This window comes from Rhinolophus sinicus, chromosome 2 (genome assembly GCF_057876585.1).
Source record: "Rhinolophus sinicus isolate RSI-liver-muscle chromosome 2, RSI-T2T, whole genome shotgun sequence".
Classification (NCBI taxonomy): domain Eukaryota; kingdom Metazoa; phylum Chordata; class Mammalia; order Chiroptera; family Rhinolophidae; genus Rhinolophus; species Rhinolophus sinicus.
The window spans coordinates 65,849,336-65,862,329 of NC_142502.1; the positions used below are offsets into that span (position 1 = coordinate 65,849,336).

General features: G+C 36.7%; 1 protein-coding gene across 14 annotated transcripts in view; it reads left to right on the forward strand.

Annotated features, from left to right (window-relative positions):
- Positions 1-12,994, forward strand: part of SNAP91 (synaptosome associated protein 91) — a 131,235-nt gene that overhangs the window by 40,864 nt on the left and 77,377 nt on the right. For all 14 annotated transcript variants that reach the window (XM_088795575.1, XM_088795573.1, XM_088795577.1 and 11 more), the window contains exons 5-8: positions 634-736; positions 2,540-2,633; positions 4,300-4,411; positions 10,880-10,986. In XM_088795575.1, the coding sequence (XP_088651701.1) occupies positions 634-736; positions 2,540-2,633; positions 4,300-4,411; positions 10,880-10,986 (416 nt within the window). The remainder of the gene's footprint in view (positions 1-633; positions 737-2,539; positions 2,634-4,299; positions 4,412-10,879; positions 10,987-12,994) is intronic.

The window sequence follows — 12,994 nt, forward strand, 5'->3', positions numbered from 1 at the left end:
AGCATATAGTTAGTTTATAGTAGCTTTAAAATATTTTGTTGTTAGATAACTTCGCATATAAATTATATGTTGATTTTATGTGTGTCTTTTTCAGTGTTTACCTTAAAAAGTGGATATGTTAGACCCACAGTTGTTTGTTTATGAAGGTGCAGGAAGCAATGAAATGAAAGATACTTTGTGAATTTAAAAAAAAAAAAAAAATTCCAGTCTTAAAGAAATGTTTGTTATAACTTAATAAAATTCGAATTGCAATCATTTGTTCATTCATCATATTTACTGGTTGCTGTTATGTGTGAGACAAGCACACCAAGCAAGCGGATAGTTATCAGAGAGCTACACGTGTTAAGTCTGAAACAGGCGGTTATTTGAAACAGTGAACGAAAATGCAAGGAAAAATCTGAGCAGACAGTCTGCACAAGGAAGGTAGCATAACTAATCTGAATAGTCCTGGAATGTCTCATGCCAAAAGTATTTTTGCCTGTAGTAGGATTTTAAATGAGGCCTATCTGATAACACTTATTGACCTCGTCCTGGAATTATTTACATTTGGGGCGTTAAAAAAATTGGTACTAAGCAAAGCACAATTGAAGGTATTTTATTAATTAGTTTAATTTCTTCTGCTCCTTCCCCCAGGTTATGATATGTCTACCTTCATTAGGCGCTATAGTAGATATTTGAATGAAAAGGCTTTCTCTTACAGACAGATGGCGTTTGATTTTGCCAGAGTGAAAAAAGGGTATGTTTTTTTCTTTCTTACATGTACTTATTTGAGCAGAATAAGTTTTTGAAGCAACCTTTATTTTAACTAAGCTTAAATGCCAACTAATTTTGTTTATGAAGGACAAGTTTACAATCACCCGAAAAAAGAAACTTGATTAATAATATTATAGAAGTTAGCCTTGAAGTTGCAATATGTGTTACTTTATTTATATTTTCATGCAGGAAATCTGTCTTTCTGCTCAGAGTTGACATGGCATACCATTTTATTTGTTAAAATCAATGCAAAATTCTTAAAAACATATATACCTTTAAACTTTAAATGGGGAGAATTTAAATATAGTTCATTTAGAAGCACGGTAGGTATAGATCACAATAGTTATTTCAATGTATTTTGGTTGAGGTGAAACTGAACTGTGTATACAAATAGAGATCTGTTTTTGAGAGGTCATACCATCTGGTATTTCACACGTGTGCACGCATGCGCATACACACACTATAATTGTACTAATCATTAATACTAACCATTAAATAAACCTCATTGAAAATTTGCATTTTAATTAATAATTAGTATGTACTTCCCTCTAAAAAGATGTTTGAATTTAATCACAAGTGTTCAGCCAAAAGTTTGTGCAAATCTTGTATCTGTTCCTAACTTGAAATAATAGCAAGGTGTTGTAGGTGTAGGAGGCTTAATATTTTAGTCTGAAGAATCCACACAGAAAGCTAAATTCTATTTTCCTAATAGCTCACCTAACCTTAACTTTGAACTTTTTTTTTAATCATGGTAGTGAACAATATAAAATTGCTTATTCAAAATAAATTGATTTCTTGTGGATGACCATTTTATAAAATTACAGAATTGTACACCTGAAACCTATGTAACTTTACTTACACTTGTCACCCCAATAAACTATAATTTAAAAAAAATAAGATTTTTACTTCCTCCCCTTCTTATTAGAGATTATTCCAGTCCATACACCATCTGCTGACTTTTAACGTAGCCATGGGCAACAATTGTTGATGTTCCCACCTGCACTGTGGCCTCTCTACCACAGGTCCACAGCCTTCTTAGAAACTTCTGCACCCGTTCATGGGCACGTAAGGACAGTTTGGGGTGCTTTCCTTACCGCTGAAGTGGGAAAGATCTGGAAAGTTGTCATTATCAGCCTGTTCACTTCACCTTGGTATTTTCCTGAGCTACTTCAGTGCTGCGAATCCTTGACCATCACTGGATACAGGGACTCCCTAAGAGACCTGTGGGTGATACGGGGTTCAGTGCCCTCTCTGACACACCCTCCAGCACTAACCTCCAGTTGTGATCTCTACAGCTAGTGAAGCTCTTAGCTCCTTATGGCCAAACTACGCACATCCGCACGCATGTTTCTTCACTGATGCTTCATAGTGTAACGGCTGCTCCCCGTCCTACAGGTTTGGAAGACTTCTAAGACATGTTTTCGCTCCCTTTCTCAGAAACAAACTGACATTTAGGAAACTTGCATTTTTAATAGTATTATCTCTGTTATAGATGTAGAAAAATCCTTTCCGAAATTCAGCTGACCTCTTTTATCCAGGCCACACTGCTTTCTTCCTGAAGGCCGTGCCGATGTGAAAGAAAGCATTGCCTGTGTGGTTGAAGAATGAGAACAGATAAGAGGAAGTAGTGCAGAGAGGGAAGTCGAATATAACCTCTTCGGGTCTCAAAATAATCCCACAAAATTCACAAGGAAATAGGGGAGAAACAGCTTAGAACAATGCATGTTGTCTTGAATTTTCCATATACGAGGAAGTTTTATCTTTCTCTTTTTTTAAAAAATTGTAGGGCTGATGGCGTAATGAGGACAATGGCTCCTGAAAAGCTACTGAAGAGTATGCCAATACTACAGGGACAAATTGATGCACTGCTTGAATTTGATGTATGTATCTCACTGGCAAGCGTTTCTCACACAATCAATATTGTCTTTTATTTGAAGGTGGACTCTAGATAAAGCTGGGAATATCCTCAGGAAGCAGATTTTGATCTCTTTCATTGAAATGAATTAGATAAACACTTAGTTTAGGCTGTTAGCACAGTAGAGATGATTTGGGCTGCCCAGATTGTCTGAGCAGTTTACCAGTAATTTACTTAAGTCACGGAAAAATATGAGTGATGCATTCTTGGAACCCCATGTTTGGAGCAGGATGGTAGTCGCCTATTGTGTTTGAGAGGACGTAGCTGCAAATGTACCTTCAGGAAGCTAAGCAACGCCACCTGCTGTTAGAAGCCATTTTATAGAGACTGCTTAAATGATACTGTCCGCCAAAGGGAATTATTTTTGTTCTTTCTTGGTCCTTCTTCCTGGCAATACCAACATGACTGGTCTCTTAAAACCATAACTGTATCTTGGTTGTGGTAGTAAATACACTAGCCTCACATGTGATAAGACTGCATAGAACTGAACACACACACACATACACACATACACACACACACACACACACAAATGAACACAAGTGAAATAGTGGAAATCTGAATAAGATTGGTAGATTGTATCAATATCAATATCCTGGCTGTGATATGGTACTATAGTTTTACAAGATATTACCATTGGGAGAAAATGGGAAGATGGTACATGAGAATCTCTATATTTTTTACAACTGCATATGAATTTACAGTTATTTCAAGATAAAAAGTTTAAATAAACATATCTGATTCATTCAAATAAAATATTTTGACATGTAGTAAGATTCTTAACTCACATCGTTAGCTTTCCTCTCTTTTGGTGGTTGTTTAAAACAATTTTCTTCAAATATTAATAACTTAAAATCTGTTACAATTGCATGGTTTAATCTATAATTGAGCCTTAGTCACAACACCCAACTCCTATGACATTTCAGTAAAAGCAGCAAAGCATCTTGTTTTTTGACAGATGATATAGTAAGGACTTCACTAGGTATTTATGGAATTACTTCTCTCAACTTTTTTTTTCTTTTTGTGCATTTATTCTTGTTTGCCTTTCTTGCCCTTAGTAATGGTACTACTATCTTCAAGGAGAAAAGTCATAAAGGGAAAAAGAACAGAGCTTGAGAAGTTGTGAATAAGGATTGGGGGATTATTCTTCTTTGTGTTGGTGATTAGAGTATTTGGTGGATGGGTGAATGCTGTGAGTCTCAAGAATTGTTTTAGGGGCAGCTGGTAACCTATTCCCCATGCTATGCTTCCTCACCGAGTCACTGCAGGCCCCTGGAGCCCGAACCCTTCCTCAGAGAACATTCCGTAGGGGAAGTGGAAGAATGTAATATAACATAGTAAAAGCAACAAAAGACTAGATGTTCAAAAGCTGGATTTGAGTAATCTATAGCTCACTGATCAAATAGAATGTATGTGTCTTATAATTTAGTAGGACTCACTGCATTGTATTAAATTGAAGCAAAAAAATGAAATCTATCTTTTGATATTGGTAGGGTTACTAAAAGAATTACACAACATTTGTAGAATATGAAAGAATTTCTTAGTAATCATTTAAGATATTTTAACGTGCTCTGAGAAAAACTGTCATTTGATGATATGATTTAACATATTAAATTTTCATTTCGTTTTAGGTGCATCCAAATGAGCTAACAAATGGTGTCATAAATGCTGCATTTATGCTTCTTTTCAAAGATCTTATCAAACTTTTTGCTTGCTACAATGATGGAGTTATTAACTTACTTGGTAGGTAGAACTACTGAACAGTGTCTTTGAATAAAGACTTATAAGAATGCAAAGATTTGGATACTGCAGACGAAATACATAAAAATCTAAATATATGATTCATTCCAGTCACATTTATCTGTGGATTTTGACATCAGTCAAGATTAAGTGAGGGAAACGGAAAGTACTCTAGATGTTTTAAGCAGGAAGGGATTTCATACAGGGATTTTGGTGCTTACGAAATTCTAGAATGCCTGAAGGAGTAGATTCTAGGTTTGTGTCTTGGAATAAGTCCCATAACAATAAATAACTGCTCATCTCTGCTAACAGCGACCGCTGATACCACACCCTGGGGATGTGCAGGAAACAAGAAGCCACCTCATTAAGTATAACAGTGAGAGGGGCCACTCTCGCTCCTAGATTCTCAGACCCATGTACTCTAGCTGTCATGAACAGTGTACCATATACTGATCAACAGTTCAGAGTACATACTAGAATCCCTGACTTCTTAAAGTATATTTATAGAGCAGGTTTGAAATGGATTCTTCTGCAAACCATTCCATCATTATGTAAGGCCAGCTACTTATGGACTGATGGAATTCGTGCTAAGACTGATGAATTCTGTGGGGTGAGTCTGTTGTCTCACTTCTTGTGCAGTAAAAATAGAGACAGTGTTGTGTGAGATACCATGATGGTGAGTAATTCCCCAGATGGTTGTTCTGGCAGAGCAATATGAGCAGAGATAGTAAATCCATATCCAGGATAAACTGTTACAGTATAGAGAGATGGCTTCTCTCCTCCCTAGGAATTAATCCTTATCCTGTTATCTGGTGGATGACTCCATACTCCCTGGAGTATGATGCGATGGTGGAAGTTCAGCATTGATCTTGAGTATTGACAGACTAAAGACTTAGCAATGATAGCACATATATCAGCCCATGTTGTTGAACCTATTCATAACCTCCATTTCTGATATAATAGACACGTTGTTCATCAACCTATGGATCCCTCTTAGCCTCCAATTATTTAGAGCCTTTTTTGATGTATATGCCCTTTGGTCTGCATTTGCAAGGGATGAAAATAGTCTCATGTTCTTGATTTAGTTTGAGAGGTCAATCCACTACCTTTTCTCAAAACTTTCTTTCACCAATCTTCCAATTTTATTTTTTCCAAGTCCTTGGTTATCCAGGCCAGCAGTTAGTTACTGCACATAATTTCATGTAATTCCATACATCTCACCATCTTTCCTTCAACATAAAGTGGAAAATCAGATAGATACACTGCTTAAAGCTTGGCTTATAATACAAGATTTCTTTCTACTGTCAAGGCCACCCCTTTGTGGGGATATAATGATTCAGCAAACCATTTCAGCTGGTGCCAGCATGAGAAACCATCTCCAAACCAAGTTTGAGGTCTATTTTTCTTCAGCTAGCTGGTGATAGGCAACTCCCCAGAGATCATAGGTGAGATTTGAGGGAGAAATGGCAGTACAGAAGAGTAGGTGCCCTGAGAATAAGAGCCATCTGTTCCTACAACCTACATGGATATTCAGGATGTGCTTGAGGCTGACCTCTGATGTACAGCTTCAGTGTCATGGTGGAGCACTCCTGCACTTGTCCAACTTTATGCTTTGGTATAATACCTGAGATCTTACGATTACTTGGTATTCTGTGGTCAGAATCTTAAGTCTCTAGAAGCAAGCCAAGAGCAAATATTCTGAAGGGTATCAGTTACTGTCTGAAGCAGAGGTGGCTCTGCTCCAAAGCACTGGAGCTTCTTCTACTTTCTTATCCTATTCTAGTTTGTCAGAGGCATTCTGCAGCTTTCGGATCTGCTGCCAGCAACTTGAGTGCCTTCAGATCTGCTGGAACAAAGGCCCGTGTGGCACTAATTTGGAGCAGTTGCAGAACCTTCCCTTCATCTGGACCCTACTTATGTTTGACACCATAGCGGATGCTCTGTTTAGAGCAGTACGTGCATATGTACAAGTTACCACCAAAACCACAAAAGCTCAGCAAACTTTTGCTTGCATTTTAGTTATAGGGAGGGCAAGGTGAAGTAATTTGTCTTTCACACAAAGGGGACTTTTGGACCTCCAGAAACTTCACTGAGGTATCAGGTCCCTGAACTTTCATAAATTCTATCTCTTTCCCTTTGATTTGCATGTGTCTTATCAAGGCTCCTAGCATACCTGAAATTCTTGCCCACTGGATACAAGCAGCCTAATGTCATCAAAGTGATATCCCCTGGGATTATGACAGCCAGAGAAGTTGATATCCTTGAAATAAGACAGTGAGAGTGTACTGGCATCCCTGTGAGATGAAAGCTGACTACTTTTGATGGGGTCTGTTTATTGGGATAGAGATAAAAGAATTTTCTAGTTTGATAGCTGCCTGTCGGGAACTGTGCTGATATTACATTGCTAAGGAGGACATTATCTGGATCTCTGCAAGTAGGGGGTGATCACTGATTAAGTTTACAGTAACCTACTGTTACTCTCTACAGTCTATTCATCTTTTGCACAAACCAGACATCCAGGTTAGCTGGAGATATGATGGAATGCTAGCCCTGTATCTTTGCAGAGATTAGGAAACCAGTGGGAGAACTCTGCTAGTTTCAAAGTATATCTATTCCAACTATACATACAACTGGGGAAATAACCACAGATATTTTCATGCATCCACTGGACATAGTTTTCCTTTATCCTCTAATCCTCATGAAGCCTCTACTCAGATTGATAGAACGTAAGTGACATTTTGGGTCCCTACTGAGTAGCATCAGCTTAGTGTGTCCCTGAAAAGTATGTCCTTTTCCCCTGTGCATAGTCACTCTGATAACGGTTCCTTTACAGGAGACGAAAAAGAGCCTTGGCCATGCTTCTAGGACCTTCCTCAAGAATACTTGGAGGGCTTATTGAAATTCAGGTTGCTAGACCCTAACCCAGAGTTTCTAATTCAGTAGGTCTGGGGGAGGGCCTGAGAATTTGCATTTCTAATAAGGTCCTGAGCTGTGCTACTGCTGCTGGTCTGGGGACTTCAGTTTGTGAACCAGTGTGTTAGAGCCACTTCTAGGTGCTCAGGCTAGCATTTTGAATCCCCACTTTTTGGTATGTTCACCCAAATTGATAAATGATGAATTACACTCTAAAATCTAATGTAATAATCCTTCATTTCTGCTCAGAAGAGGGAAAAAATACAAGGCGCCCAGCTAAATTTGTATTCAGAGCAACATGAATGACTTTCCTGTATTAATACATGCAATATTGGGGACATGTGCATACTAAAAATTATTTGTTATTTACAATTTAAATTTATATAGTGTCTTGCATTTTGTCTGACAATCCTATTGCGAACATAAATTTACAAAATCTTGCACTTCTTTTAGTATGTATATTTTTTCCTCTTGGGTCAGATTTTGTGCTGGTCTCCCTCAAGCATGCTGGAATTGCTGGATTCTAATTTCATTCTAGGTACTGAGGCACTTGGCAGGGGGAAGGGGTAAGAAGTAGAGGGATAGGGCAGGAGGAGAATTTTGATTCCCTCATGAGAGGTGGGTTGATGACAGGCTCTCCAAGGAAGGCAGGACCAGCTTCTTGAAATTGAGAGGGAAAAGATTTTTCCAGCATGTATAGCTCATTTGGGTTAAAGTCTATCCAAGGGCTTTTTTTTCCAGTTTTCTTTCATAATTAATATCTTAACTTTCACAAAGGAGACCATGGTGAGGCTAGAAATTTAACTTACCCACATATGTTATAATTTGGCAGCTCATGAGATTAGACTCTCTATCTGACTTTCAGCTATGACAGCCCTGTGTCTGCAAGAGTTAAGGTTATTTTAGGGAAGCTTAAAGTACCCCCGTCTGAATGGAGCCTTGAGTCAGTAATTTAAAATCTTGTGTTCTCATTTTCCTTTTAAGCTTTCCAGTAAAGAGCAGCCATCCACACACAGTTCTGCTTGCCTTGGTCCCATCATGGCGGTGTAGCCCAGCAGTTACTTGGTTCGATAAGCTTCATTCTGGGTGCTCATTTCAGAAAATGATAGATGATCATTTAAGTAATTATTTTGCTCCTGTGCAGCACAGACTATGAGACTCCAATTTTCCAATAGCTGCAGGGGCTCCTCACTGCCTTGAAATCCAATCAGATTACATCTCTAATCCCAGATTCCCGTTTTTGAGGGTCTGATTTCTACAACCACTTCTTGTACTTAGTGCTATTGTCTATTCAAGCAACAGAAACTCTACATATTCTAAATAAAAAGGGATTTAATACATGGAGTTGTGTGTTTATGTAATTATTGTAAGTCTACAGGAACTGGTTCTAGACTCAGCCTCCTGAGATAACTACTGAAATAGTAAGTTCTTACCCACTAGGGAAGCGACTACTAAGGCCACCACTTTAATGTATGCTAAAAACAAGAAGCTGCTGCTACCACCTCTGCTGCTTTGCAACCCTAGGAAACTGGAGAATGGATCCCAGAAGCTATAATCCAGGTGGTAGGGAGCCAGATCAAATGGCTACGACCATAATCATTACTCCTCAAAACCCAGGAAGCTGGTGGGTAGATTGTAGAATGCTGCCAAAAGATAATCTCACGTTTCCAGGCTCATAAAAGCTGTGTTAAGAAACAGCTAAAAAGGTACAGGAACGACAGCTTCTGCCTCAGTTTCACCTTCCAGATCTTCCACAGGTCTGTCTGATTTGCAGAACTAACTTTTCGTCCAGAACCCTGCCTTCCGTGAGTCTAAGGGAAAAGATAGAATGGAGGTTCGTGAGCCAGTCACCCACACTGAATACAGTGCTCTTGGAGGTTTTACCTTCAGTGGGGAAAGATTGTTGTCCATAATATGCGGTTCAAAACCAGTTACCTTTATTTCAGGTGGGAGAGTTTATCGGTGATCCAAATAAGATAGATTTTCCCATTTTCATTTCCTGGCTGATCTTACTCTTCCGTATTTCTCCTAAATGTGAGCTTTTGCTAAAGGTAATTTCTAGTCATCTACCGTTCTCTTTCTGTAGTATGTTCTTCACTGGAAAACCTATTATCTCCATTATGATGAGTCCCAAGTCTATTATTTCAGTCCTTACCTTTATTCTGATCTTTAGTTTTGCATGAAAGTATGTTTTACCAGAATAAGTCCTTATTTTCAAAAGTTTAAACTAAAAAAGATTTATTCCTTTATCACGCCACAATTCTATCTGTATCATTAAAAACCAGGATAGAGTGGAAGAAGAAAGCATCCTTAGATGTGCCTATTTTTTAAAAGACTCACTTCCCTCTCAAATCTTTACATGTAGAACACAGCATGTGTTTATTTTCTTGATCTTTTTGCTTCCCTTGAGTACCCTACAGGGGTGGTCCGCGCTAAAAGTAAAATTATGAAAAGACTATCAACAGGAGGTAATGAGTAGCTACCCTCAATAATTAGTTCTTTGTGTAATTATATATTATTAAACCTTTCTTGAAAAAATTAAAAATACTTTTGAGCTAGTAAAATTACATGCTGAATGAAATCAAGGACTTTAAAGTATGGGAGAATACAGAAATAGCATGTGTTTAACCATGTGCCGATATTAAATAATGGAGATACTGAGCCATCGGTTGTGACCCAAGTTGCCTTGGAGCTGTTGTAGACGTTGGCCTACAATATCTCCATCTGCAGTGTCAGTAATTATTGACTGAGTGACTTAATGAATGACTGGCTGGCAAAAACACTGATAAACTGCTGGTTTTCTTCAAAACTGTGGAGAAAAATACACTCTCGTGCTGAAATTGTAATGGAGCTTAGTGTAATGTACCTTAGTGACTGTGAAGTCTAATCTTAGGAGTGCAGAAAAGAACAACAGCAAATGGATCCTCTGCTTTTCTGTCTAGAAAGCTACAGGTTGAGCAAGAGGATACAATTATAGATTGGAAGGTCATAAAGAGTTTAGTAAACCAAATGTTTTTCACAAAACTTCACTATTTTACAACTAAAAGACACTTTATAATCTTTGAAAGAATTAATTTATGGTCAGTAAAGGAAGTATCAATTTATACAGGGTGTAGATAATTTAGAGAATTCTTTAATTCAGGGAACTTTATAGATGATTGCTTTATGATGTGTAAATTATTGGTTTATAGTGAGCTAGTAAGAAAATAAGAATGCTGTTGAATGCAGTCATAACTTTTGAGATTGTTATAAAGAATTCGATGCTGTTTTCCAAAACAGAATACTGCTATATATGGGACATGAATTGAATCTGTTGTGACAATTCTTATGTTCTGCTTTAACTGTGTTTTCATTATTTGAATTGTTTCATGCGACATATCTTAGAACATAACACCTTTTTTAAATTACTCAGGTCCCCTTGTTTAGGTGCTTAGAACCTCATAGATTTTAGTGCCAAATGTTTTGATTCAAACATATTTAAGTTTTAAGTAATACTGTTAATATAAGCTTTAATAAAATCAAGTATAAAACTCTTTTCAAAATGTCCATCTCTTCTAGAAAAGTTTTTTGAAATGAAGAAAGGACAATGTAAAGATGCTCTAGAAATTTACAAACGATTTCTAACTAGAATGACAAGAGTGTCTGAATTTCTCAAAGTTGCAGAGGTAAGTAATATTGAGCTTTGGTGGGACTATGATTTTGAAATATTAGCTCATGTACCTGGAGTAAATGATAAAATGTATAGTCTGGCAAGACATTCTGCCACAGAGTTACATTGTATTAGGGTTGGAAGTAACCTTAAAAATCATTTCATCCAACTTTTCATTCAGAGCTGTACTTTGCACTCCTACATCCCAATTAGATGATCATTCTGTCTTCAAATAAAGGTTTCATGGATATGAGCTCATTTACTGCTTTGCAAGGTATCCATTCCTCCATTCTACCTAATGGTGATTTTTGATTGTAAGAAAGTGCTTACTTTTTACTGAACTCTAGAAAAAAGCCTTAGAACAGTCTGTCCACCATTCTTAGTGTGTAAATGATAAATCATAAAATATCTGACCTTTCTTACTTGTCAATGATTGAAGCAATGAAAAAATAAAACATAAAAAATATAATAGATTTTATAAAGTTTATAAATTGTTTCATAAGGATGTTTTTATACTTAATCAAAATAACTGTAACCATATAGTGGATGTTCTTGGGTTATCTGTAAGTTGGTCTTTTCTCTTATAAAATCCAATTATTGATTCATACTTATATTGGGAATTACGACATTGTTATTGTAGTCCTTTGGCAAGATGACAAATGGGTTTTTATCTTGCATGTCAACTAACTGATTGCTAGGACTGGCAGAGGTGCTCTGTGCAGGGGGTTCTGAAGCTAAACATCAAAGCATATGATGCCTTGGACGTGGGCCATTCATGCCATGTTTTTGAGGATTTATGTTTTTGCTATTTTGAGGAGAGAGCACAGAACAAGCATATATACAATTTCAAAAGCCTTCTAGCCCATGTTATACTTTAAGTCTCATTTATTCGCAGGAATAATAATTGTCAAATTCGAATTCTGAGGCCAAAATAATATTGTAAAATGCTACCTCTTCAACTTTGGTCCATATGGCTTGTGATCAGAGTAAAACTATTTTTTATGTAACATGGGAAACAAAAGGTAAAGATTAGCTTATATAAATTACATATATAGTAAAGCATGTTCATGTTTGGTCTTTAAGGAAGGATAGAATTACTTGAAACTTTTGCTTTTGCTGTTACACAAGTTTAATTTTTTGTATTTGGTGTGATTTTCCCAGGGTTTAACTGTAATTATCAACATAATATAGTAAAATTTGCCTGATTTCTTTCTGTGAAAATATCAATTATGCCTAAGCACCCAGAGCGGGTTATTTCATTGTTCCACTAATTCCTGGTGTACATGCTTCCCAATTTTCTCATTTGTTATTGTTTATATCGGATAACTAAGGAGCTGGGTATGTGACATTTGGGATATGCATTTCTCTAATCAGCTTAATGACGCTGAGCTCAAAGTCTCCATGAGAAAAGGGGTAGTTGTTTATCAGTTCCTTCTATTTTTACATGTAAAATTTTACTTTGTGTCTCTTGACGTTAGCATAGGCCCAATTCAGGCCATTGTAAATGAGAGCTACAAAAGTCAAGACATCGTTTTGAGAGCCTGTCTTTAAATAACTGAATAATAAATATTTTACTTATATTTGAACATTACAATTAATGTTTTATGGAGTGGATATTAATTTACAAAACTATTTTTAATATAATAAACATTAAATTGCAATGGATCACCATAATCATTTGTGTTTTCTTTCACATTAAAATTACTTTGTTCATAATTTAAATGCTAATTGTTTGAATACCCGTGTTAGTGGATTGGTTATAATTGATTAATACAGAAATTTTTGACAAATGTACAAAACTTCTTTCTCTTCCAGTTAGTACTCGTATAATGTATGTGGATGTATGGACTCATACCCAATATCTATCCTGTAGTTAGTACCATTTGCCTGAAGAGTGTGTAGAGGACTTCCAGAATGTCATTTAAAAAATTTAGCTGTCTTGGGTATTTGGCAAATGTTAGCAATAAGTTGTTCATCATATTAAAAGAAATGTAGAGTAGTAGAATGATTTCTATGGAAATAGT